At 42.6% G+C, this 27,677-nt stretch overlaps 1 protein-coding gene across 1 annotated transcript in view; it reads right to left on the bottom strand.

Moving 5' to 3' along the window:
* Positions 1-9,399: 9,399 nt before the first annotated feature.
* Positions 9,400-27,677, bottom strand: part of LOC114936904 (RNA-binding protein MEX3B) — a 33,065-nt gene continuing 14,787 nt past the window's right edge. Inside the window, exon 2 of the mRNA XM_029310251.2 lies at positions 9,400-12,303. Coding sequence (XP_029166084.1) covers positions 11,318-12,303 — 986 coding nt within the window. The 3' untranslated portion in view covers positions 9,400-11,317. The remainder of the gene's footprint in view (positions 12,304-27,677) is intronic.

Genomic DNA, 27,677 nt, shown 5'->3' on the forward strand with positions numbered 1-27,677 from the left:
GCGAAAAGGAACAACTGATTAACCAAAACACAAGGCTTCAAACAATCAGACAAGAACACAGGAAAAAAACATAAGTACACAGTGTATATAAAAATCATATTATATATTAAAATATTCATAATAATAATAATATAATAATAATTAATAATAGTGTATATATTATCGCGTGTCCACAAAATTACATAAAAAAATATAGAAAATAATAAACTTGCTGCTTCTATAATTTGTTTCGCTCATTTTTTTTCTCTCGCTCGCTATTTCTCTCGTCGCTTTCATTCTGTCTCTCTTTCTCTCTCTATCTCTCCTATTGATTTGAATATTACTCTAAAAAATAATTCTTTTACCCTCCCGCTCGTAGCTTCTAGGGTTCTAATTATCGGAAATAATATAGTAGTATAGTCTCATAATTATAATCAGTATACATACATGTCGTATTTTGCTGCGATTGTACGGGCATGTGTATGTTTCGTTTCGTTCACAACGGAGCCGAGATGAGGAATAAAATTGTAAGATTACGACAATGATTATTATATTTAATTAATATCATCGTTTCGCGCATGTGTGTGTATATACAATGTACATCCGCGGCGCGGAAAGAGAAATACCTCTAAATTTCGCGCGCTCTGCATGTGTATATATGTGTATATCGTGTGTCCATCTAATTGAATTGGAGATTATCAGGGACAGAGGACAACAAAGGTGTCGTCCTATCGTATGTATACGCTATACACGACCGCGGGGGAGTAGAACATCGGGGACATCAGAGACAAAATAGGGAGAAACCAGGGTACGTCGCTCTGTACCGTCAAAGTGCAACTGTGACGCTGCGGCTGATTATTGCTGCTTTAGTTAACATTATTATAAGAGAGGATTGTGTGATTATAGCTATCATCGGAGCGAGTGGCTGCGTCATTTGAACACTGTAACAGGAGCGACGAAACCTGGTCTCCCTCTGTAAGTTTCGCTCGCTCGTTGGCTCTCTCTCTCTCTCTCTCTCTCTCTCTCTCTCTCTCTTGCTCTCAATAACCCCAGCGAAGAAGGAAAGAAAAGCGATACGTCTTAGTTTCGCGATTAATGCCCAGACGACTTGCGATAGTGCGTTTCTCTCCCTTTTATGTATTCAGCCGCGATGAATCGATCGATGAATATTCGATTAATCAACGATCGCCATCGCGACTCTCCATCATCAGGGAAATTCGAAAAGTAAAGCAAAATAGAGAAGATAACGCGTAAGAATAAGAGTAAGCAAAAAAAGAGAGAAAAGGGGGAGACAACGAAAGAGCATTGGGCGGAAAGCGAAATGGAGGGATACTAGCACAATAATAGTTACATATAAATATTATGAAATTAATAAAGAAAAAACATCGAACATAAAATATCTTCGTTACATATATTAAGAATCTCTCTGATAAAGATCTTCATTCTCTCTCCCTCCCGTCGAACCCCCGCATCGTGCAGGGGGTCGCGAAAAAAACACTGAGCACAACATTCAATATATATGATATATGATATACAATAATATAATATAATATCGTAATCATAATAATGCGATAACTACAATAATGCGTATATATATATTTCATGCACGATATATAATTAAAGATAATTAAAAAGCGCTATTTTTAGCTTAACTAAAATTATATTTTCTATTCCGCAATTCTCCTCCTCCTTTCTTTTTCAAGTGTTTGTCTTTTCAATCTTTTCAGTCTAAAATACCGTAACACTTGCCTTAATTAAATGATTTCTCATGATCAATTTTTTTCTCACTATAATCAAAATCTAATATCTCACTATAATAAAAAATCGACATTCTGAACAAATGTTTCGCACGACTATGTAGTAACGTAATTCCTCCTTCTCGTTTATGCCCAGTCGGAGGAGAACAAGGCTCAGACATCTTCGATTTTTTTTTTAGTTGTATACGGTAATATACGCGAATATATCCATTAAATATGAGATAATCGTAATATATATACATATACATATATTTATGTATATATACACATATTCATATAGATTTTCTTCTGAAATACTGATTTCTCTAGTCTCAGGGCGGTTGCCTTCCTCGGATCATCATGTGCAAAATTCATTGGTTCTCTCCGCATCACACACAGCCTATTATATATCTTTGAAAAATCTTCTTTCCGCAAAAAATCTGAGGAAAGAGTGCAACCCCTGACCTTTTCCACACTACAATTAACTTATACATTTCTTTAAAGATATACAATAACAAAAAAAAACGACAAATATTCATCTAAAATCGACGAGAAAAAAACCGTCAAACGAATGAACGAACGAACGAATAAATGAAGGAAAGGAATGGAGAGACGCCGAGAGAAGAATTTACGGCCGATTAACGCGCACGCAAAAATCACACGACGAAAGAAACGAGCGAACCGAGAAAGAGAGAGCTTTAAAAAAAAGTGAAAGAAGACAGTTTCCTTTTTCCTTTCTGAGATCGAGTTTGTGGGCTGAGAAGGCGCTAAACGTATATAATGTATAGCTGCGTGGCATTGTGGTCCTTCTCGCGATCGCGACGCGTCACCCTCGCCCCATTGTCATTTCGAACAACGATGACGAAACGATGAGAAAACGATGCGAGAGTATCGGGAAGGAACATTTGCGTTCCTCATATTATACGCGGAATTATTTAAATAATGCAGTCTAAAGGAGAAGAAACAGACCGGGCGGACGTGCAATCCGGTCGCACACAGCGTTTTCTTTTTAAGATAATTAAGTAGATATACGTTAAGTAAAAAATAAAAAAATAAAAAAAAAGAAGAAAAAGATAATAAACCCGGATATTCTCGAACGGATATTACTTCTCTTAAATCTCCGGCGAGTTACGATATTACCGCGTATTTTTGGCTCGCAACGCTGGCGAGAATACATACATACATACATATAGATATATATATGTATACGACGCTCTTTTAATATAAAATGTAGGAATATAACGTTATTAATTATAATTCTAATCATATTATATAATTACGATAATTCAAGCCGTGCTATACAGTCACATCTCGAATACGGGCGGTGTCTCTTTTTTAGACGATAGCCGCGATGTAGAGATAGATACGTGTGTCGAGGGTGTACGTGTGTGTATACCTACAGATAATATTTTTTTATAATTGTGTATTTCTGTGTTTGTCTATATATAATAATATATTAGAGATATTGAAACGTTTTTTTTCTCACTCATGTCCGATCACTATCCATCGTCATCGGCCGATAGCTCGCACAAGCCACGAAAACGATAAAACGAAAGAAGGATAGGGAGAGAAAGGAAGAGAAGAAACGATCGAAAGGGAAATAAGACAAGACTGAGAGAAACGTTAATTCTTTCCTTCGCGCCTGAAAGCGCTAAAAATTCGAACGAGATGAGAGCGCGAAGGAAGCAAGAGCAAAAATTAACGATTAAAACAATCCCAGTTGAAAGATAGTCGATCGTTCATTGAAGAATCTCCCTCGCGAAATCCGATCCTACTTATGATAATAATAAGACATACTATGCACAAACAAGAGAACTAAATACATCAAAATATATATATATACTATATATGTAGACCAATAATATTTATATATAATAATAATATATGATAATAATATTATTAATCAATAATATTTATGTAATAAAAATATTGACGCAATAAAAAAAATTATTAATGATAATAATATTGTAATCATCCTCGTTATATACCTATTTAATAGAATATAATCAATAATATAGTAAATAGATTTAAATGAAGCAACAACGATCATATCTCTCTTTCTCTATCTTTTTCTCTCTTTCTACTATTTATATATATATATATATATATATATATATATATATATATGTATATATATATATATATATATATATATATATATGTATATGTATTGTATATCTATTATATATCTATCTATCCAAATATCGATATATTCCTATAATTAAATTATCTTCTCTTTTTTAACTTCCCTTATTACTCTCTCTGTTATCTATACTATTATAAGTTATATAATCTTTCTTACATTTAATTATTATACTTGGAGATATGTATCGTCGTGTATAGGGTGTGTATGTTGTGCGCTCTCTCTCTCTCTCTCTCTCTCTCTCTCTCTCTCTCTCTCTCTCTCTCTCTCTCTCTCACATTCTCTAACAATACGCTTTTTTCTCGATTCCCTTACCCGAGTTTTCAACGAGGGTAAATAGGGGTTGCTACGGATCGAAGCCGAGAGGGGTCGACAGACGATTTCTCGCGCAGCGCTCGCTCGTAATATTATTCGTCTCGATACAAGATCACCGTCTCTTTTTTTTTTTTTTTGTTCTTTTCCGTCGTCGGTAAATTGACCTTTTCGTTTCCACCATCGTCATCAAATCGTGCTCGAATCGCGCCTGTTCTTATTATCGTCCTTATTATCCTGCTTTCGATATACTCGTCGCTCCGCGAAACGTTTCCCGCGTCTCTCCTCTCGCGAAGATCATATGTATATCTCATCGTGTCGTACGCATCCAAAATGTCGTTATAATGAATAAATGTGCGAGTGTGTAGGTATGAATGTATACTAGCCAACTCCCTTTCTCCCTTCGTGTTGTATGGATGTGTGTGCGTGTGTATGCATATATAATCGTGTGTATGCGGTCCGCGTACGGTACCACTTACTACTTCTTCGCTCTATCGCGTATTTTATTACTCTTTTTCCTTTATTTCTCGATTAAGAAAATGGCAGTTATCGGTCACAGCCAATGGCTATATAATAATCATTAAAAGTTTACGCTTTAATATTTTACAATTATTAAATCTTACGTCACGAGAGACATCTTATCAGTTAAGTTATACTCGTTATAAGAACGCCTCTAAAAACTATAGACGCGCCACGTTCCCTTTTATTTATTACAATATTATACCGGTATGTTCGCGAGTGCGTGTTTTGACAGCATCATCCGCGAATGCCCCACGACGCGCGAGTATTGAAATGCATTGAACGTACGTAAAGTACTACACGAGAAGAGGAGAAAACGCTTATCATCGAAGAAGCGAGAGTGAAAAGTCCGAACGGCGTCGTCCAAGAATTCTCCCTCTCCGTCTCCCTTTCTCTTTCTTTTCTTTTATTTTATTTTATTTTATTTTATTTTATTATATCGACGTTTGATTAGCCGTGTAATTATAGCGATCTCCCCAGCTCGCGTTTCGTTATATCGTGCTAAACACTACCGCCGTCCTTTTTTTTTTTCTTTATTATCACTTATCAGCGGCAACTACGCGCGCGCTCAACTTTTGATTTACGTATGGCACTATGTAAAATTACGCGAACGTATTTTCCACTTTTTTTTATTTTCCTGTGTACGGTGTTCGATGGCGAACGGTGATGGAGCGACAATCATAGATGCCTTACGTCTCTCTCACTCTCCGCGATGAAAGAAGAGCGGGAACTTAAACGCGCGTATTTCTTTACTCTCGAGTCTATCGAAATTCGGGACTTTCGGATCGCGCGAGGACGATTTTAATATATTGTCGGTATCGCGCGTCTCTCGATAAATTTTCCCACAATGAGATGGGTGGGGAACGTACGCACGTACGAGCACGTGTTTCATTATATTACGAAGATGACGATCGGTGATGAGAAAACGACAACGCCGACGACCCTGCGCGAATATGTCGGAACCTCGGCCAAAGTGAAGGCTGCCCAAGTGTCATAATCGAGTGTGCGTGTGTGTTTCCACGGTTAACGTGTTTAATTAATACAGCAGAATTGTCCCAAAGTCTAGCGGAGGTTCTCGACGAGCTTTTGTTGTCCTGCGAGATATCCACCCAATTTCACTCCCTTGACTTGTTTAAACGTTTTAATCCGAACTTTTCCGCCCCGTCATTTACCACTGATAACTTCTCGAGAGTTGCCGAAACACGGGTCGAACGCGATATAGGATCGAAACGCGAGATCGTATTGAAGGAAGACTGAATAACGACGAATCTCTCGAGGAGAATTTCAACTGTCGACGCACGATAATCGCATTTCGCGACGATCAAATCAGGGTTTCCGATACCGATCGCATATCGTCAGAAAAAGTGTCTATGTGCGCCCTATATATATACATATATATAATTATACAAGTGTCTCGATTTTCATAATACACTCATTAATTTTCTCATATTTCTCACAATTCATTCCTAAAAGCACCATAAATCAATGATTATCAATGGATGATTATAAGGGCAAGATGATACTTTGCGCGAACACTACTTACTCGCTACTAGAGAGAACTGGATGTAAAATTGGAACCGCTTCTCGGAAACACGTCGTACCCCGCGTCTCGAACTCTCGGACTTCACACCGTGGGTCATCATTCAATCGTAAAAAAAAAAAAAAAAAGTCAAAATTTGATCTGTCTTCCATGTTTCCTCTTTAGTTCCCCGCCTACACACGCGCCACTCATCCGTTTGGGTTTTGACATCACGTTCCGAGTTCTGGCAACCACCCTATGCTTGTCCCTCTTAATCTATTCCCTTCGCTGCACACACGTACCCCCTATTTTTAAAATCGAAACCTCTTCCGTTTCCGGAAGTTCTCACGCTTCCCTTTTTTTACCCCCGTGTGTATCTTTGTCCGCGCGCGCATACTTTTCGCCCGGAGTAATATTAAGTATGCTCTAGCTCGGACCTCACCGCGATCACTATTAATTTAAATATATATTATTGTTATATATATATATATTTATTTATTTATTTATCTTTCTCTCGGCGCACATCCGCCCGGTGATCCGAATCGAAATGTAATGTAAACGTACGCATATATATGTGGAACCGCGATAAAATTTTCCCCCTCGTTACCTCTAAAAGATAAGAATATGTTCCGCTGAAAAATTCTTTTCTCATAACATCTCGTCCACATCTCTCCTTCTTTCACACTTCCCGAATCTCGTGCACTCCCGAGATCCTGGAATAATTTTCTTCTTTTCTAGCTCTCTCCTTTCACATTTCCCGAATCCCGTGCACTCCCGAGATCCCGGATTAATTCTTATTCTAGCTCTTTCCTTTCACATTTCCCGAATCTCGCGCACCAGCGAGATCCTGGATTAATTCTTATTATAGCAAAATTAATGAGAGATTACCTGACACGATCTACATTATATACGCACGTGCACATTAGCGACTTGCATTTCTTGCGCATCTCTCGGCGACAGCGCTACGTCTGTCAGAACGTAAATGCTAAAGAGAAAATACCTATAAATATATTTTATATATATATATTGTGTATGTATATATATCATATAATATATATATAATATATATATATAATATAATATATGTGTGTTTTGTGTGTCACATCATCGACTTGTTTTAGCATCTTTTTTTCTTTCTTTATACTTAATATAGAAAAAATATAGAATTTACTTTACTTTGAACTTAAATATAATATAATAAACTTCTTTCTCTCTCTCTTTCTCACGTCGTATCATTATAATATATAAATATACGCTTTTGTTATGTGCATTCGTGTTGTTGGTGTGCTCTACGTGTTTTACATGAGTGTGTTTATGAAGTGTGACGTTTCTCGATATATAAGTAACAAATAATAATGTACAAATATCGTTCGCGCATGTCTTCAGCGCACTCACCGAAGCTCATGCGTACGCCATTTTTTTTTAGCGTGCGTTTAGTGCGTGCGGAGTGAGTGCGTGAGCAAGAGTGCGTGTCTTCGTTCATGCGTTTAATAAAGAAGAGTCGAGAAGAACGAAGATTGCCGCGGTACATATATGTATATATACGGAAAATATAGGAGGAACTGGAGTAGAGTAACGAAGCACACGGCAAACGGAGACACCTTCGCGCGACAAAAAATTAAAAAATTAAAAATAAACAAAATAAACAAAAAGATCGAGTCTCTTGTTTGGAAAGATCGAAAAAATATTCTCTCTCATCTTCCAACACCCATCGCGAGATGGGCGATTTAGATATATATAATATATATATGTAATATGTATTATATATAATATACCTCGACTTACTCGGAGCTGCGACTTGAGCATATATTCGTTTAAAAAATGGCAACGTTTGACAAGAATTTTTCATGATAAAAAAATAGAAATACATAGACAACGACAAAGGAGATTTTTGGGGAAAGGGAAAAGGGACGGGCGAGATTATCAAGGGACGATGATGAGAAAGGAAAATGTATGAACGTTGAATAAACTCGATATCGAAGCGAGGGAAAACGGAAGTACGCGAAAGAGTTTTTTTACCTCTTCCGCTGTTAAGCTATCCTTTGTTGTTCGAATAAAAATTTGGAGTATCGTCTCCTGTCACGCGCGCACCGTTTAGAGGCCTCGTAATCGAGATCCCGTTTGATTAGCTTCTTCCCCCTGTTTTGCTTCTTTCTTCGAAACGAGATTATATGCAGAAACGAATAGTAGGGACACGTGGTACCAAGCTCCCTCTCGTACATGAAGGACGATCGTCGCGGTTTTGCACAATTTAATGGAGCCCCATGATCGTTCTTGCGCACGAAAGCGCGATGCTCGTCCGCGAGAAACGAAGGAGGAAGGACGTCTTGCGTCTTGTCTCGGAAAGTAATGAGAGATTTTGCGCTCGTCCTTTCTCCCAGCGATTCCGAAGAGAGAAGGAGCGGTACATACTGATATTGTATATGTATATAGAATAAAATGGACGTATATGACGGATGCGCGATCCCATATACATCCACATGTCACATACATATATATATATACATATATTAATGTAAGGTAATATAGCGATAATGTTGTGTTTACGCCTCTCTAACGAAAATAAAAGGACACTACATATGTATGCATCGTCGATCCCTACGTGAAATGAGTATCGTTTAGTGTCGAGTTTAAGCAATCTATACTCGATTATTACTAGTCGAAAAATACAAATATACTTGCGAGAACCGCCGGCGCATCGACCGACCTCATTTTTGCGCTCGCTCTTCCTGTTTGACAGCGGACGCACGGCCCCTCGACTTACGCATTGTGTACTCTATTATCCTCTCTCTCTCTTTTTTTATCCGTATGTTTTCTGCAATTTTCTCTACACGTTATAATATATATATTCTTAAATAATTTTCTCTCTTTTTTTCTCTCTATGGCGTTACAATTCAAGACCACCCGCCGTCCCATCGGCGAAATGCGCGAAAAATACAAAATCTAAATCTTGTCGATAAAATATCACTCGTCTCTTTCATTCATATTTAATCTTTCATTCTCTTTCCCTTTCGCGCGATCAGATTTACCAACTATATATATATATATATATATATGTATGTATGTACATACATACATATACATACATATACATATATATATATATATATGTATATATTGTATATATATATATATATATATATATATATTACATATAAATATATATTTATATTTATATAAATATAATTTATATAAATATAAGTATATAAATATATATATTATTAGAGCTATTATTATTTCAATTATTATTTTATATATATTATTTTATATAAAGATATTTTAAGATATAATACTCTAATATAGCGAAGGGAAGCCGGGTGGAACGAACGAGCGCCGTCCGCTATATATTCGCTACGTGATTTCATGGCGAATCGAGGGGCCCGTGACCCTCTCTCTTCTTTTCCTTCTCTTTTTCACGTGTAGGATGTCAGTGCGAGATCATCTATCAGTATATTCACAGTGTGTTGGACTGTGTATGCGTATGTGTGTGTCTTATGATTCGTGTGGGTAATTCTCGGTAATCTTCACTGTCGCACTCGCGACCACAGCTCGCAGGTTCGTCGAGTTCGTAATTGTACACTCGGCAACGGAAAACCCCTTTTCGGATCGATGATAAGAACTTAATGCTTTCTACGGCGCGTTTCGAGCGAACGCTGAGATCAAGGACTATCATACGCCTTTTTTGTTTGGAAAGAATGAAAGGAAAAATATGTGAATGAGAGAGAATCGCGAGGTTGCCCAGTGCGCAATTATCGAGGTGATTTTCTTTTTGTCTAGCCCTTTTGGCACAAAATCAAACATCGCAGGTTAGACAAATAAAAGATTGGCTACGTATCTTCAATCCATCATTATCGATTAGAAAGATTGACAGTTGAAGATGCGAGCATATAAGCATGCTTGAATCAAATATTATAAATATGTATATACATATAAGTATATATATATAAATATATATATATATATAAACATATACATACGTACATATATATAAAAGCTTTTAAAATGAAGCTTGATCTTTGGATATGATTTGAACGTGAATCATCATTCACAATCAGTCATACTTATTAATAAAAAAGAAAAAGGGAATCGAGAAAGCTCTAAGATCCATCATGCTAAGCAAGCAGCCTCCGTTCCCAGCAAACGTTCGACCCAAAGAAATTTCAGGAACGAGCAGAGTTTTTTTTTTTCTCTAAAACAGCAAAACACTAGGAGTGTTAAGCGTAGTCAAGAGGTCGGCGATGAGGCCGGTCGATCCGCGACTCGATCGATCCGTGTTCGGATCGTAGCCTCCGCGATGAAAAGAAAACAGAAAGTAGCGTCTCGGTAACCATCAGTCTCGCTACTAATAATATCAGTCGCAGAATATCGCAGCGTCGATCTTTTGCGGGCGATAGAGAGGCTCTTTCTCGCACGTCAGTCGGGACGGTACGATGGTAATACTTGTGTTCAGTACCCTCGTACCATCTCTCTCATCTACCTCGAGGCTTATTGGAGTACTCGACGAGCCGCGAGCCCAATCTATGCAAGCGTCAAGAGACGGGGAACAGGCGAGTGGAATACGGGAGGGGTGATGGGGGTGGGGCGAGGGGGACGATGAGACGGTGGGTGAGTGTATCCATCCCTGTCTCTGTCTCTCTCTCTAAATATATATCTCGTAGAACTTAAAAGCTGGCTTCGTTGTATCCGGTCAGCGGAAATTCGACAGACTCGACGACGATCGAGCCAAAGGAGCGATTCGTCGAGGCGAATTCCCGTCGCGTAAAAGAGATTATTGGCAGCCGTGGAATTGAGACATTGTGCGCGTTCGGTCCCCTGACGACGACGGCGTCACACCAGCATGGTAGAACGATGAAAAAGACGACGACGACGACGACGACGACGACGATGATGATGATGACGACTCCGGAGGATGCCGAGAGAGAATCACCGCGCAGATATTGTCGTTGTCGCCAACGTTGTTGTCCGCACTGTTGTAGTCGCGCGTGCTGGAGCAGTAATTAGCCGACCGTGGTGCTCGAGGAGCGGTAGAAGGTAGTAAGTTGCCGGTGCGTGCACCAGCGGTGTCATATTACGGGAGACTGACGGGCGGTGGCTCGAAGGGGGCCCCTCTTAGGAGAAAATGCGGAGCACCTGCAGAACGTGCCTGGCACAGACCGGGCAGCTTGGATCCTGGCTGTCGCAGACCCGGTTGCCGCAGTCCATGCAGAAGTGATTGTGTCCGCAGGGCACCAACGCCGCGGTGACTTCCTTGTCGCCGCATACGACGCACTCTCGTCGTCCGTTGCCCAGAAGCGAGTCCGTGGGCGACGCCGGACTTGCCGTCGCGGGCGGCGACGGCCTCGAGGGTAACGCAACGCCCGGGAACGACCAGATCGACGATGTCGAGGTCGGCTGAGATTCGAACGACGGCGATTCCCCCAAACCCTCGTCTCTCTCCAGACCGGCGCCCCAAATGGCGACGATATCGTTGAGCCCAATCCCTCCGGTACTGCTGGACGAACTGCTGCAACTGCCGCTGCTGGAGAACGCGTTGGAGCTGCTAGAGCTATTGGATCCAGGTTGATCGATACCTTGAATTCCGAGGACCGAGCCGAGACCACCGCGACAGAGAGCGCCCAATAGATCGGTCTCGTCGCCGACGATACCGGGCGCGGCGCCGGTACGCAAAGTGATGTGCGCCTGGATCTCGCGTCTAGCTGCCTCTACGCTATCCGGCAGGCCTGTTACCTCGAATACCGGCTCCTTGTCCCGACTCGGAGTCACAATGTAGGTATGCGTCTGATGCTGAATTCGTTTGATGGTCGCGCCCTTCGGCCCAACTACTAGACCTACCACTCTATACGGCACTCGGACCTGAATCGTCACGTGTCCAGGCACCGTCGCGGGTGGACCGGGTGGTGCACCGAGCAGGGCACCCAACGAACTCTTGCGTGAAGCGCGAATCTGCGAAAAGTGCTCCGCGGCGGAGAGGATCTCACGTTTTGCACGGGCCACGTCCTCCTTGCGACCTGTCACGACGAACACGGGTTCTTCGCCGCGCACGGGCGTCTTGATATAGGTATTCGTCTTCGCTCGAAGCGCTTTGATCTTGCAACCTGCAATCAAACCAAAGAGAAACGTTCATTACGAATATTGCAGCATATATACTGGTGGATTGGTTTGCGGATTGGTACTATATCGATTCTATTTGTGAAAATGCAACATGTTTAATGCTTGATTGATAAAGTACACAACACAAGAGAAAGTTCAGTCGTAAATGTTCTATTACTCTCGTACTTAAATTATTATTTATTTCTCATATATACATTCCGGCCCGAAGAGCCGCCCACGCGCGTAATAAGCTTTTGTAAAGTGGCAGCGCGCATGCATGATGCAATTGTTTGCGAATCGCCGAGCGAGGGACGCAGCGCGAAGATCGGAAAAGAATGGAGAGAGACTCGTCAGATGCCGCGCGAGAGCGAAGCGAGAGAGAGAGAACAGGGCGCAGGAAACTGGAAGGAAGGAGGTCCCGACCCGGTCTGGTCCTCGGTCTCGCAGACTCTTTGGCCTTGAGCCAGCGCAATGCTAGCAATGCAGGTGAACCACTCTCCTCCCTCCTTCACTCTTTCGCTCCTGGCGCTCCTCTCCGTCGTTTCCTTCTCGCGCTCGTCCTGAGAATCTCCCGCTCTCTTCTCTCTCTTTCTCTCGCTGTTTCCTCCCGGACCTCCCTTTCATTCAGTTCACTCTCTCCTTCGTCGCGATGGAAGGAGAGAAGGCGACACGCGCGTTGCATCGCATACCAGGCAGCTTTTTCGTCTCTCTCTCCCGATCAGCGCGTTATACACGGTCTTGTCTTTTCTCCCTCGTCATTCTCTCGCGATCAAATTTTGCATTTTCCGGACGCGACATAAGAAAGCGAAAGGACGAAGCAGAATTCAGGGCGAAAGAGCGTGGGGACGAGGGAGCAAGGCCGCGAATAAATTCCAGAATTACTTTGTCCGCGCGCAAGGAGAATGCGCGGCTTGGGAATTCGCGTCGACTGGGCGTCGCGTCGAGAGAGTGCCCTTGCCTAGAGAATATATATCCTTGCGTAATGACAAGCGCAATGTCACGGACGTTTCTGCTTCTCGGAGGAACGCGCGTCGCGTCGCGACGTATCGACGTTTGCCGCTGAAAATAAGACGATAAACAATTAACGCGAGCGACAAAGGAATACCAACTGTCTCGCCAGAGTATGGGAATATGCTCGAGAGGTCGTCTCGGGGGAGTGAGTGCCTAATTGGAGACGCAATTCCACTCAATTATGAATTACGAGAGACGCTGCGCAGTCAATCGGAATTAGAATGTTAGCTTACATATCATCAGACATTATATTATTAATCTTGTTTAGAACACAATAAAATTTGTTCAAAAATAATTCCTAGTTTCAGGCATCGTAAGAGAAGATTTCTTCGAATTCCTAGGTACGGAGAGGAACTCGAAGACCATGCTTGCGCGCAAGTAAGCACTGAGAAGAAACGCCAGCCGAGTTTCCGCTTCTCCGAGAGTCTCACTCCCTTATTCCGGAAATTCGCCCAAGGCAAATCGGAGCGGCTTTGGTGCGGCTAAATAACTCTCCGTAGAAGAGAGGTAGGAGCAGGTGGAAGAGGCAGATCGGAGAATACGCGTGCAGGCGCGCGCGCACTCGCGAGAGAGACCAACTTGTGCACGAGGTATACGTACGGGCAAAGGAGTGAAGACCCGCCAAGGAGAAGAAGGTTCGCCGCGCTCGTAGAACCTCGAGAAAGGTGGCGACGATGGTTGTGACGGTGGTGCCGATGCTGGTGGTGGTGGTGGTGGTGGTACAAACGGAGAAAGAGGAGAAGGTGGGGCGTGGGTCATAGACAGTTGAAGGGCCGCTGGTAAGGTGAGGCGAGACGAAGAGGTAGGAAAGAGAGAGAGAAAGAAAGAAGGCCCCGTCCGTCGAAGACCACGCTGCTGCTCGGGGGACCCTTGCTTTGTTCGCCTGGTCTAAGGGACGAGAGAGGAACGAGAAGAGGATCGAATGGAACGAGTCTTCCTCCCGATCCGCTTCTTTCGGAAACGTAAATCGGCAATGAGCAAAAGCGCTCTCTAGCTCGGTTAGACGTAATCGCGATCGCGACAAGGTTCTATGACAAGTTATCGCAGTAATATGCAAGGCAATTATAAATTTACTCTCTTTCTGTCTCTGCCGGAGGCAGCTTGTCATTCATACTGACTGATGCACACGAGGCACGTGGTACGTTCCCCGAGTAGCGAGTACAATGATGAGCGAAAGCCATTCTCGATGGAGCCACGTCTCTACCATTCCCACGATACATCACAACGCTAGAATGACGTTGCTAAAATCTGCAGCAGCAGCATCGGCGGCTCCCCAAAGGCCGCAGGATCAATAGTTACAGGCTTCCACTGGCGGCCCATGGCTGCATTATAGACGCTCCGTGTAACTCGAATGCATAGGGCGTCGAATATAAGCTGCGCCGCCGACATTTCTAAATTTGTCTCCGCTAAACCTTATATTTTCTTTACTCATCTTTATTCGCGTTACTTTATAATTGTTCGTACCGCGGAAAATTATTTTTTTAATTCCCAGCGCAAATTACAAAAGAAAATAATGCTTACAGCTACTGTACTTCTTAGAAAGGTCAAAGTAGCATGTTTCGACGAAGAAAAGATACGAGAGAGACACTCGTGGGCCATCTGCTCGTCTTTGCTTTAATTACACCCAACAAATATCCAAACAGAAAGACACTTTGCCGCGAAGAAAGCTTCATTGAAAATTCCTCAAGAAATTAGAAAGTAGAGAAACAAAGTCTTTATGCAAACTCTTGATCATCGGAATATCGAATGTTCTAATTCTTCAAATTGGTACATAAAATAATCATATAGTTTCCTTTTTCATCATTTTCTAAAATATTTTATATATTAATACAGATTAAAAAATATTTTACTTGGAAATATTTCTTAATTAAAAATTCTATTTATTTTATCAAACCGACTTATCGCAAAGAATCATCTGTAATTGGTCTTTAAAGAAAATTCACGTGAATCGTTTTCAAATAGCTATATAAAATAATCGTACAGTTTTCCTTTTCATCATTTTATAAAATATTTTACCACAGATGAATTACAGAATATGTAATTCTGTAATTCATTTTTTGAGAAAATTCTCGTGAGTCGTAGAGAGAAGCTACAACAGTTTAAGATACGCAGTTTCCTCGCCTCGGTCGGTCGGTCGGTCGGTTGGTTGGTGACGGCAGGGTTTGTTTAGGGCCCCATGGGCCCTTAAGTAGCGGTACCCTTTGGCATCGTGGACGCGTCGTAGGTCCGCGCACGGAGCTGGTATCACGAGTTTCTCAGGCAGGTCAGTGAAACTGCGCCGTCAAGTTGAAGGCCAACACCCCCACAATGCAACGGCCGAGCACCACCGTCGCTCTTCCCCACCATCATATCGTTAGATCCTCCGCCTCTTCCTCCCGCGTGCCTACCATCCCCCTTTCCGTCTCGTTCCCTTCTAACGTAACCCCACTCGACACGCGCGCGAACGATATAGAGAGAGAGTCGAGAAAACTTCAATAACTTGCCGATAACTCGTTTCTGCCGTCGACGCCGCCTTTGTACAAGTACTCCCTCGCAAAATGATGGACTTATCGCTCTGGAAACGATTAATCTTCCCTCCCTGGTTTCGCTCACGTTTTGCGCACCTTTCCAAAACTCGGGGCCATACTTTACGAAGGCATAATATAATCGAGAGTACAATGTTTTCGTCGAAACAAATATGCGTATGATTTAAGCCGTGACTATCTCCTAATTTATGAAACCTATCGAAGACTCGATGATTGATGCGCTTATAAGTCTGAAAAACCAACGAAGAATCAAGTCTAGCTGCTTGAATAAAGTTGGTTAATCTCTCTCTCTCTCTCTTTCTCTTTCTCTCGGCAGCTGGACCAAAGAAGATGCAGGAGCACACGGTCATTCGTGCGTTGACCATCGAACAGTCCAGATCGAGTGAACAAGCAGGTGTGGTAACGACCCGTCCGTCCGTCTCCTTGTCTTTCCTCTCCTTCAATTTTCTCCCTCTACGCCCGAGAGATTTCCTCTCCTCTATCTCTATCTCTCTCCCCCGTGCTTTGCGCCTCTTTCTCGCTCTCTCTTTTACTGACCCCTCGCGAAGGCCAGAAATTCCAGCCTCCTCTCGAAATAGATCGATGACACTCTCGACGACTAAGCGTACGCACGCACGCATGCATCGTTTCTCTTTCCATCTCTTTCTCTTTCCTCTCCCTTGCTCTCGCGAAGAAGCTGATGTCTCTGAAATAACCGAGGCAAGGCTCACTCATCGGGCTGGGGAATAAGGTGCAACGCACGCATCCGTTCACCAACACTCTCTTTCCTTCGTCGTCGTTTCTCTCCGCGCGTATCTTCCTCTTCTCTCCAACGTCCTTCTCCGTTCTTCTTCTTTAATCACTCTCGCTTCGTCTCTCTTTCTCTTTCTCTCTCTCTAGGTCTCCCTTTCCTCTCCCTCGTTTGCAGTTGCAACTGCCGTCGCGTCCGACACTGTCTCGAATGGCAGTGGAGGTCATACTATATTAAGATTGAACTCCACTGACACTGCGGCCCAACAGCGTTCATTCTCCTCCCTACTTTTTTCCTACTCTTTCTCGCTCTTTCTTTTCCTCTCTGTCTTCCGCTTCTCCTTCCGACCACACGCCTCGCGCACTCTTTTGCCCCGGACTCTCCTCGAACAGCAATCCTCGTGATAATACCATTCGTTCGTACGAGAAGATTCTCGATGAAGGTTCCATCGAGAGATCCCACGATGGAAAATGTAGATTACGCCAGGCCGTTAATCTTTTATGGAAATGCAGCGGGACGATGGTCCTTGAAGAGATAGCAAGAATATCCTCGAGCCTTTCGACAACCGATGGACGTGATCGGGGATGTCCCCGGAAACGCATCGATCGATCGAATAAGCCTCTTTTTACGAATTCACGATACCATTGCATGGGCGTCCGCAGAATTTTTTCAGGAGGAAGCATAATTCATTTTTTTCTTCTTAGTTCTTGAGTTTTACTTTTCTTTTTTAATTAAATATGCAAATGAATACCAGTGTTTCTTAATTTTTTATATTAATTCCAAGGGCTGATACTAATTATACTTAAACAAATTATTTCAAATAAATATTTCACATGATGAAATTCGCTTGAAAATAATAAACTTGTACTATTATGGAAGAAACGCAGCGATAGAACGAGATGCGTTCGCTCTCGTCGATGATTCATTATCAGTTTACAAGAACCCTCCCGTCGTTCGGGACTTATGCGGCGGAACAGTACGGTTATAATTACGCGATATTGGATGTCACGATATTAACGAGCTGCAATGGATATAATGGGACGGCGCGTTTGCCCACCATCGAAGCTACTCCACCCAGAGTTTCCTCTCTCGTCCGGTCGAGAGAGTCCGCAGGGTGAGTCATTCGTCGATCGACCTACCTCAAACTTATCGAGCCGAGGGATCGGAGACAATGCCCGGGGAAAAGCTTCGGCCATGAAAGCCGAGGAAAGAAACTTCGGTGTCGTCGGTTACCTATATAGTTTCAGCGCCAGATGCGACCAATCGTGCCGAAGAATAAGAAACGATACACGATAGATATATCAAATGTTCCTCTAGATTTGTCTGTCTTCTATATTACGAATTTTCTCAATGGAAGAAAAGTAAATTTGGCACGAAAGAGAATCTCGATTTTTTTTTTCTTTCTTTGAAGAAAATCGGAGGTCATCGAACGCGAACGCGCGCTCTTTGTTCGATTCGATTCACGTCGCAATTCTCGTCCCTGTCGCGAATTTTTCCGTCTCTCTTTCGCTCTCTTCTTGGCTATTTCTCTCAATATCTCCCCCTCGTTTTTCTTACTCTCGTCTCTTTCCTCACCTTGGCCGGCCAACGCGCCGGCAGATTATTACAGTCTCTCGTCCGCCTCCGGCGCGATAACCGCCTTATATACGCGCGAAATTTATATCTCGACAGTGGAAATCGATAGATCGAACGAAAATGCGTACGTATGTGCGCGCATACGCGGAATTCCGCGCGCCACGAGCGGAAATTAGCGGGGCGTAAAACTGCGACGAAGGAACGGACCCTCTCGGAAGAATCGGTGCGAAAACGCGAAGAAGGGAGAGGACCGACGGTTATACCGGGCCCCATAAATAATGCTTCTAAAAGAATAATTCAACGCCCGGGGCGACTTCCAGCGCGCGACTAGCATTTCCTGTTTTCGACCGCGCCGCGCCGATGCGTTAGAAAACTCTTTGCTAATTTATGTCCTCCCGGTTTCCCCGTTTTCACGAACTCAAATCTATGTATGCGTAAAATGTATGTATGGGTTGTTCTCTCTCTCTCTCAAGCCTCTCGCCGGAGAGGCCTCTTTAAACTTTCAAATCGATATAAGTATATTCGGCGAATAATATTAAGAGAAATCATCGGCTATCTATTCGTATTGAAACACGCGAGAAGAAGAAGAAGCCTGTATACAGATGCCTGGCGATATTCGCACGCGGAGCGAATCACTTGACCCAAAGCGCGAATAATGCGCATGACGCGAATCGATTGCGAAACTTCGGCAGCGATTTCTGTCCGCAGTGCGACCGTTAGTAGTATCATTCGCCTATACTTTGGTACTTATATGCCGGGAGAAACATGTATATGCGATCCTTGGAGAAATCGCGCTCGAGGTCGATCGAGAATCTTAAAGATATATTGTATATTCTAATCTAGCTCCACATGTTTGAAAGCTTAAAATTTATTTCATCTCCCTAGATCGACCGCGACATTGACGCGTCGATCTCGCGATTGAATGATCTTGCGAGATTTATCTCGATGAAAGTGTGAAGCGAAGGAAACCACGTGTCGACTGCTTGTCTTATTAAAGGAACAGGGTCACGATATACGCGATTATGTAACGCGAGATCGTTTGATCTCTTGCGAAGGCGACGAAAGACGTATCCACGAAAGAGAGATCGATGACGGAGGATTACGATATTGTCAAGTGACAAAGCTGCCGTGAAAGGATACAGAGAAGGCTTTTTTTAATTAATTTGGCGATTTTAACACCTGCCTTCTATGTAAACACAGTAAAACGATCATCACGCAAGTGATTATCATAAACGAATCGGGGAGAAGAGAGACGACGAGAAAGAAGTGGAAGAACTCTCGAAATAAAATTTACAGTCGTAAATTGTAAAGCACAGACAAGTTTTTCGGCCTGTCATCAGCCTACGTTATGTATATCATTCATTCATTTTCACCTCAATTCAAAGACAATAGCGACTCCAAAAATGAATCGCGCATTCGAGAAGCAGGACGTCATAAAATTTAATTTTTGAAATTAGCAAAAAATTTCCGGATAATTATGACTACTGAAAGCAGAGGACCTTTTCAATAATACATGGATAATTATCTTGTAAATCAATTAAAGAGCAAATAATTTTTTATAGATGAGAATCTATAGTGTGAATTGTAACTTGAAACATTTCGCAAATAAAATTTAATAAAATTGATCGTAAAAAAATCCTTCACACATATATGTTAGATAATATTATCTAGAGCAGATAGTAGTATAAAAAAAGCGTATAGTAAAATTCTCGCGATTAGTTTTTACGGCTGTATACAGCGATAGAAATATATATACGTTTGTGTAAGAAGACACGTACAATAGCCTAAGTCGAAAAGAAGTTTAGCAAACACGCATTCGTGCAATTCGCGTGATAAGAATTGCGAATTGGAAAACACGGCTACGTTAGAAAGTTACGCGTGGGTGAACCAATTTAATGTCAAAACGCGCGCCGGTCAACCCACGCTGTCGCGCCGCATATCTCTCTTTCTCTGTTTCTCTCTCAGTTAGTCGTTCTCGACCCGCGCAAGCGTTACGCACGCTGGATGGATGCCTTACAAGCGAATAGTACGTCCATTCATCGAGAAACGGCGCGAAAGAAACTTCGGACGGCGAAGGCTGTCAAACTAGCCGCGTCTCCCTATTTCGAATTTTTCTCTAAAAATAATCCTTTTTTCTAAAATCGCGACTGCAATATCTCCGTATCACTCAATTGAATTGAATCATTGTACTTTGCTGTGAATAATGTGCAATTAAACCTAACGCTTTATTCCAATAAAATACATTTTCGAAAAAAAATATCTATATAAATTGCTTCTGTATAATTAATTTTAATAATTGATAATCTTTTTTTAAATAGACGATGCTAAAAAAAGTAGCGTTTATTCCATAGAGAATTCGCAGAATAAATAAAGGTACCGATATCTAGATAAATGTCTTTATTCCTGCAATCTGCGATATAGTAAGCTTGATATTTTTTATTTCGCTTCGTTGGTGCGACGCTGTCGCCCGTGAAACATTTTTCATTCTCGACCTTCCCTCGCTCGCAAAGAGGATCGATATTGGGCACCGGTTGGACTGCATTAATTAGCGTCTTTACAACAAATCGCTGTATCTTTACCGGCGCAATATTAATAATACGCGACTGACTCGTAGGGCTTTACGTCACCAGGATCTGAGCGTGGTGCACGCTTGTGGAACGCACATCTTGTAAAGTGCAGTGCATATAAAGTGTTGAGAATACCCGCGCCGTTGATATATATATGTATGCAAGTTTATATGTGTGCGTGTGTATATAGTTTCGTCACTCCACCCTCTTTCGCGTTATCATGACTCACGTGAAAAGACGAAACAGGGAAGCTTTGGGGTCGGCGAGCACGGTTAGAAGACATACTAATGGAAATATATTGTATATCTTCCACGTAGAATATATTTCTCAATTTTCTATAAAAAAATGTAAATATATTTGTTCGATTAAGATATCGCTAATGTGAGAATAAAATAATGTTATCAAATGAAGATCTAAAGTACCGAGAGCTACTCTATTCAATTCATGCGAGAAATGTACTTAATTTGTGCCTTTTTGAAAATAAACGGGTGGAAATTGCGAAGCAGAATATATATATGTATATATATTCTCTGTATATACATATACATATATATATAAGAGGAACAAAGAAACGGAATATTGGAAAAATATTTTTATTCAGCGCGATATGATAGTGCATCGCCGCGCTTATTTTCCACACACGCTCGGGCATCTCGCTACGAAATTATTTATCATACTAAGGACGAGGATGTGATAATTTCAACTGCGATAATGGTAATGCACCAAGACTTATCGGGGAAGGAATTAGCCGCGTATGCGATTACTTCGAAAGAGCTGTTGCCATGCACGTGTGCATGTATATACTCGACACATTTTGACATGAAATGACATTTGACATTCTTCACGAGACTCTTTTCGTTCACACGCTTCCTTCACTCCTGACTCTACCGAAAGCACGCGAATGTCCGAAAATTGAATTAATTATTCGTGTATACGCAACGGGGTTATCATCCCGTGTCGACTAACCCTCTTTATTGTCGTCGTCGTCTACCCTAACCGACGGATATCCTTTCACGACGCGCACACACACACACCCTCGTGCACGCACATTCGCTCCCGACGAGACACGCGTGGCTTATCGATCACTCGCAGAAACAGCCCTCCTCGTCGTGTAACAGGCCCGACCGGTGTTTCCAGCCCGAGATATTGACCTAACAGTGAATCATCCGCGACCATGCTACACCGAGGCGAGTGATCATTACGCAATATATATCTATATATATATGCTCGATAAAACGCGAAAACTTGCGTTCGAATGTTTGCGAATAACAAGCATTTCTCGCGTTATTCGTTGCGTTCGGGCGATTAGATCAACCGGTGGTCGACGGTCGTCTCTTCGTGGCCAATAATTCATTGATTATTCGCGGCGCGAGACAAATGTATACGCGCGAGTGCGAGGCGAGTCGCGACGTATCTCGCACGTGCGATAAGAGCACTGTGTATGTGTATATGTGTGTGACGCACTGTTTTCATTGTCCTCCCATTCAATCGTGGCATCGGTAGAAACGGCGCACGATCGTTTATCTGCCGAGAAAGAAGGACGCGTGACCTCATCTCATTTCATCCCTTCTCTCTCTCTTCTTCTCGAATCAACGGGAGGAAAATATTATGTATCGAATGCGCGGACAAGTGCATCGTACGCTTGATTTCGCGACAAGGTCGCGCGAAAGAGACTTCGTCGATAATTTCGCGCCGAGCTGCAATGTCCACGACTATATAACCTCGGCGTTTTCTCTCCGGTATACGAGGGTACATTTTCCGTAGGGCTCTCTCTCTCTCGCTCTCTCTTTCTCTCTCCCGTTCTCTCACCCTCCGAACGCACGATCGATATATACCTACGTGCGGTGCATGCTCGTGGCGTGCCGATGTCTCTAGAAAAGATTAGCGCCCGGCTACGCCAATGGTTTCCATGGGAACTTATTCAGGAACAGAGACCTGAGTCCGGACCAATCCGTGCCATTTACGTTTCCTAAAGAGAAAATCGCGCCGGCAGACTCTGGACCGACAAGAAAGACGAGCGAAAGAAAGCGTCACGAGCAACGTTTTGTAAATATCTCGAAGCCCTTTACCGTTAGACAGAAAGAAAAGACCAAAGAGTTATATATAACTTCAAATATTTCTTTAAATTTTTTTTCAGGTAAGCCGCACCGAACAGAGTTTAAAAAAAAGGATTAGTCGAAAAAAAAAGGGAAAAAGATCGCGGTTGTTTGACCGAGATGAGCGGACATCTCGGGTTGCTCGACAAATACAATCGAATTTCGATGCTACCTGAACAGAAATTGTTCGACCTGACAATGCGGCGATTTGGGAAATTCGACGAAACTGTGTATTCGTCAATATATGTATAACTCGCTTGATTTCACGCTACTTCTCTCTCTCTCTCCCTCTCGTTGTAAACACACAAACGAGAAAACCGCGGGAAATCTGTGTTGACAATTCCCTCCATCCCGGGTTGGGTGGACATGTATGTACATACTCGTTATCTTACCTCGACAGATTTTTATAATCGCGATTTACGCCGCAGGTTTAATCGTAAATATAATAAATACGATATCTAGAAAAAGTAGATGCGTTACGCGCGCATAGAAATATCTCTCTTATGTTTTCTCTCCGAGAACATTGAGAATTCGCGAGCGCGATATCGAGATAAAAGCTTCTTATATCAAGACCGCGCGCGAATTTTGTTCTTCTCTCGATCGAACCGAGTTTCAATTCTCGCAAAATATAGCCCTAATGTGATCCCGAGGTGAGTGCATACTTTGGCAATGACTACATTTCTCTTTATCGTATACGGCACCGCAATATATACTATGTTATGTCCTCTTGCACTATTGCAAAGTTCTACGAGCGATAATACACTGCAGCAGATATACGATCCGTAAATTTTATCGAGGTAGTATTAAAATTTGCCAATATTGTAATGTCAAAAAGTCGTACGGTAAAACAACGGTGTTAACTAAAAGCTCAAGTGCATAATGTATCTCGCATTTGATATATATATATATATACTCGATAATTCCCGATAAGTAAAATTCAATGTTTTCTCGAAATGTTTTCTCGCGATTCGTTTCACGTTGCATATAAACGCGATACACGTTATCGCTTTATTAAAAATTGCCGTAGCCTCTGTGCGTGCATGATTTACTTATACTACTTATTTACTCACGTCAAAAGAAAAAAAAATAAATAAAAAAATGACTAAATCTCCATTTAAATAATACTTTTGAGTATCTCTTCTCGATCATTATGGCTACGATTATCGACGCACAAATAATCGCAAAAGACCTCGCGCAGTGGCAGACATCGCGCAGACGAAAAAGCCTTGAAGAGTCATATATCCTTGAATTCATTGCAAAATTCACCAGTCAGTCGCGAATTGAACGTAAACAGACTCCACGCAATTGCGTGGCGTTCCTTGCACTTATACACGTCTCCGTAGCGGAGAAATCGATATCTCCCTCGAGTATAAAGAAAATCGCCACGAGCCGTTTCTACCATCGTGCATCTCTTTACGGCGTAAAAATAATTGTTACTACGTGGACTCTACTGCCCCGATATTTATATCACGTCTATCGATTGTCGTCTCCTCGCGTCAGCGAGCGGTGCAAGCCGACTATTCGCATAAAGGCGTTGATCGATAGTTTATCTATGACGGACGAGAGAGAGACAGAGGGATATAGAATATAGACTATTCTCTCTTTTCTGTTGAACGCGCGCGCAACAAAGTCGCAAATATTATCTGCCACAATTTTTGTCAAGAAAAAAGTCTACGTAATCACGCGATATTCAGCGTCGTATATTGTAAGTTAAATATTTAATGTTGCGCGAATAACATCAATCGAAAGATAAATCGTACGATATCGAACTGTGATCGTGATTGTAAGGTGTGTTTCTAGATTTTTTTCAAAAATTTTATGTTCGTAGTATCTATCTAAAAATCGATCGATCAATAGATAGATATCTGTAGCCGCGTTCGATCTTCATTCTCAGAGTTTTCTCGCGACAAAAGCTCGACAATGTTTCCTCGGGCGAAGGACCAAGTAGAAGGAAATAGATCGTCCAAGAATACCGCGCGAAAAAGACGAATCTGAAACGCGACAACGTCCCGCAAAATTCGTCACGATTTACGCTGAATCTCTTAAATAAGATGAGCTCCATGAAATGTTTAAACTATTTTTCTACTTGGCTAATAACTGGCAGAAGTGAGGATCTTTGCAAATTTGATTTTACTGATCTTGCACAAAGGCTTATGACACGCGTCATCAAATAGCACAAGTTGCACAATGAGTTAAAATATTCAGTAAATGCGCATTAGTCAACGCAACGATTTCTAATTGCATGCTTAATGATTCGTAATCGCTTTCGACTTCAATCAAACCGCTTTCAACTTGTCAGCGCTCGCGGATCTTTGTTAATGTCATTGATGCGTGCGTTTAAAAGTTCAATACAAATTAAAATTAATTACAATTCCGGGATCTGCTAGCGGTCGCGATAGAGATATCAAAAACGTCTCAAAAGCCAAGAATAGAGGTGCTAAATTGTTTCTTTCGCGGTGGAAATGATGAGAAAAAAATACGATCGTACGATATTGCGAATCTTGAAATCAACGAGCGAAATCCGACAGTGTTCTTATCAGTCTCGGGATTCCTGAGAGAAGTTACGACCGGCCGTGTCCTCCTTAGAATTCCACGAATTCTGGCCCTGGTCGAAACTGGTGCAGTCGGGGTGGGCTTCATAATCTAGCAGATTTCAGTCCTAAAATGGCTTTAGAACCACTCCGAGAAAGAGAGAAAGAAGGGAATTGCCGAGAAAACTAACCGGAGACTCGGATTTGGCCGGCACTTTTGTAGTTTTCTCGAAAGGAATACGATATGCAAAGAAATGCGACTCACTGCAAATGAGTGAAACATAATCCGTACGATACAACTTTCGAATGACTCGCATCAATATGCAATACGAAACGCAAATCACGCTGGACTCGTTACGTCTGCTTGAACTATAATCGCAACTTCTATAACAGAGTTCTTTCCACAGACATCTCTATTTATTACGTCCGTATAATACGCTGCGTAATATGGATTTTCAACAAAGTAAATCAAGATACGCCTTTGACATTGAAATAACGAAAATGTCAACATCGTTGCCTAGACGATATCACGCCGTTATCGGACATTCTAAATTAAAGGACACAATATTTGGTTAACAATACATCTTTCCGATAATTAAACCTGTTATTAAACACTATCCCGGATAATTGAGTGATCGATTAAACGACATGTTCCAATAATAAAAGTTTCGCTATCGATGATATACGGTGTCCATGAAAATTATCAATCGCGGACAAAATAAGCGTTTCGAAAAGACAAGAGATATAAGACGCCGGAAATCGAGGGGCGAATTTGTCGCCCACGAGAAACCTTCTCCTCCCCCTATCATTCACCTTCGTCGTTGTCATCTTCGTCTTATTCTTCCTTCCTCTCGAGACCACGAAGAAGCAGAGGTCGAGCGAAGGAATAAGGCGAGCGCGCGCCATACGAGAGAAAGAAACGATTCCAGTCGAAGAAGGGCCGTTCTGCCCCGCACATCCCACCCGTGGTTTCCGCCGGCCTTGGAGCCACTGAACCACTCCGTGGTTCAACGATTCGAGGCCTCAGTGGTGCTCAATGCTAGAGACAGAGAGGCGCCGAACGCCACGTTTCGCCGCGTCGGAGCAAACGACGAGGAGTGACGACGAAGCGACGAACCGGTCGCGTGAACGCGATACGCGAGGCCGGAGACTTCTCTGATAGCAGGATTGTTTGAACGAGATAAGGTGGCACGGATAAACCCGGCTGGCTGACTTGGCTCGCCGCGCTAGCCAGTCAGGTCGAATTTTCGTTTTCTTTCCTCCCTTCCGACGTCTGTCTTCCCATCCTTCTCCACCCACCTCTATCTCTACCACCCACTAGACGTAAATGAAGAGGCTCGTAATCTGCTTTGTGTATAGCGGCTTGTTTAGGCCGACTTGAAATGCGACGCAGTCTCTTGGAGGCGAAAAGATGTGACATAAAGATATCTCGAGGAATTTGACAAGGGAACCTGCTGCGTAAAAGAGACGGCGTTTCGATAAAACTACGAAGCTCACCTTCCTACTTAACTTCATTTTCGGGGAACCGAAAAATTCCCGATTGAACGTTATTAAGTGGCGGATCAAGCGATTTGGGCGGGCAAAGTTGAGACGGCGCTCCTTGTAAATCAATCGACCCGTTCCACGAAATAGTCATTCAACTGAGGAGAAACGCTAAAGAAGGCACGAGCCCAGAGCGAGCTTTTCGGATTCGAGGCACGATCCGGGCACCTTCCGTTCCTTCGTCCTGCCTCGTCTAACACAGCCCGATGGTCGTCGCCGTCCACATCGCGCTTGTCATGACGAATAAGCCATCCAATTCCCCCCTCGTACTTTCTAAGCCTGCTCGGTCATCGGCAGGAAGTAGGAGAGTCCATCGACAATGTCGCCTCACCTCGCCGCGAAGATTTTTACCCCGCGATACATCACGTTGCGTCCCAACGGCCTTCCCGCCCGAATCGTGTTCCTCAATTTCCATACTTTCTTTTCCTGGAAATACGTATCGTCTACTTTTCTCCCCCGCTAAACAAATTTCGAAACTGTTAAGTTCAACGAGGGATGTGAAATTCAACGTCATACATCAAGACAATACATAAATATCGGCGCGTAAAAAAGAATTTTACAGATGCGACCAAGGAACGAAGGCAACGCAGGAGAGTCGCTATTGGCTGGAAAATTCCGTCAAAGTACTTTTTGCCTGCCTCGGCTGTTAGACACGGGCCATTATCGTTCGACGTGAAACGTTCCGCACGAAGGGTACGCGAGAAGCTTCGTGAAACGCAGGTATATAGCTCTCCGTTGAAAGACAGGTATTATAACGTACAATCCCGATGTGGAGAGAAAGAGAGAGAGGGATGACGAGGTC

The sequence above is a fragment of the Nylanderia fulva genome, unplaced genomic scaffold, assembly GCF_048542155.1.
Source record: "Nylanderia fulva isolate GAGA-0341 unplaced genomic scaffold, ASM4854215v1 Scaffold11, whole genome shotgun sequence".
Taxonomy (NCBI): Eukaryota; Metazoa; Arthropoda; class Insecta; order Hymenoptera; family Formicidae; genus Nylanderia; species Nylanderia fulva.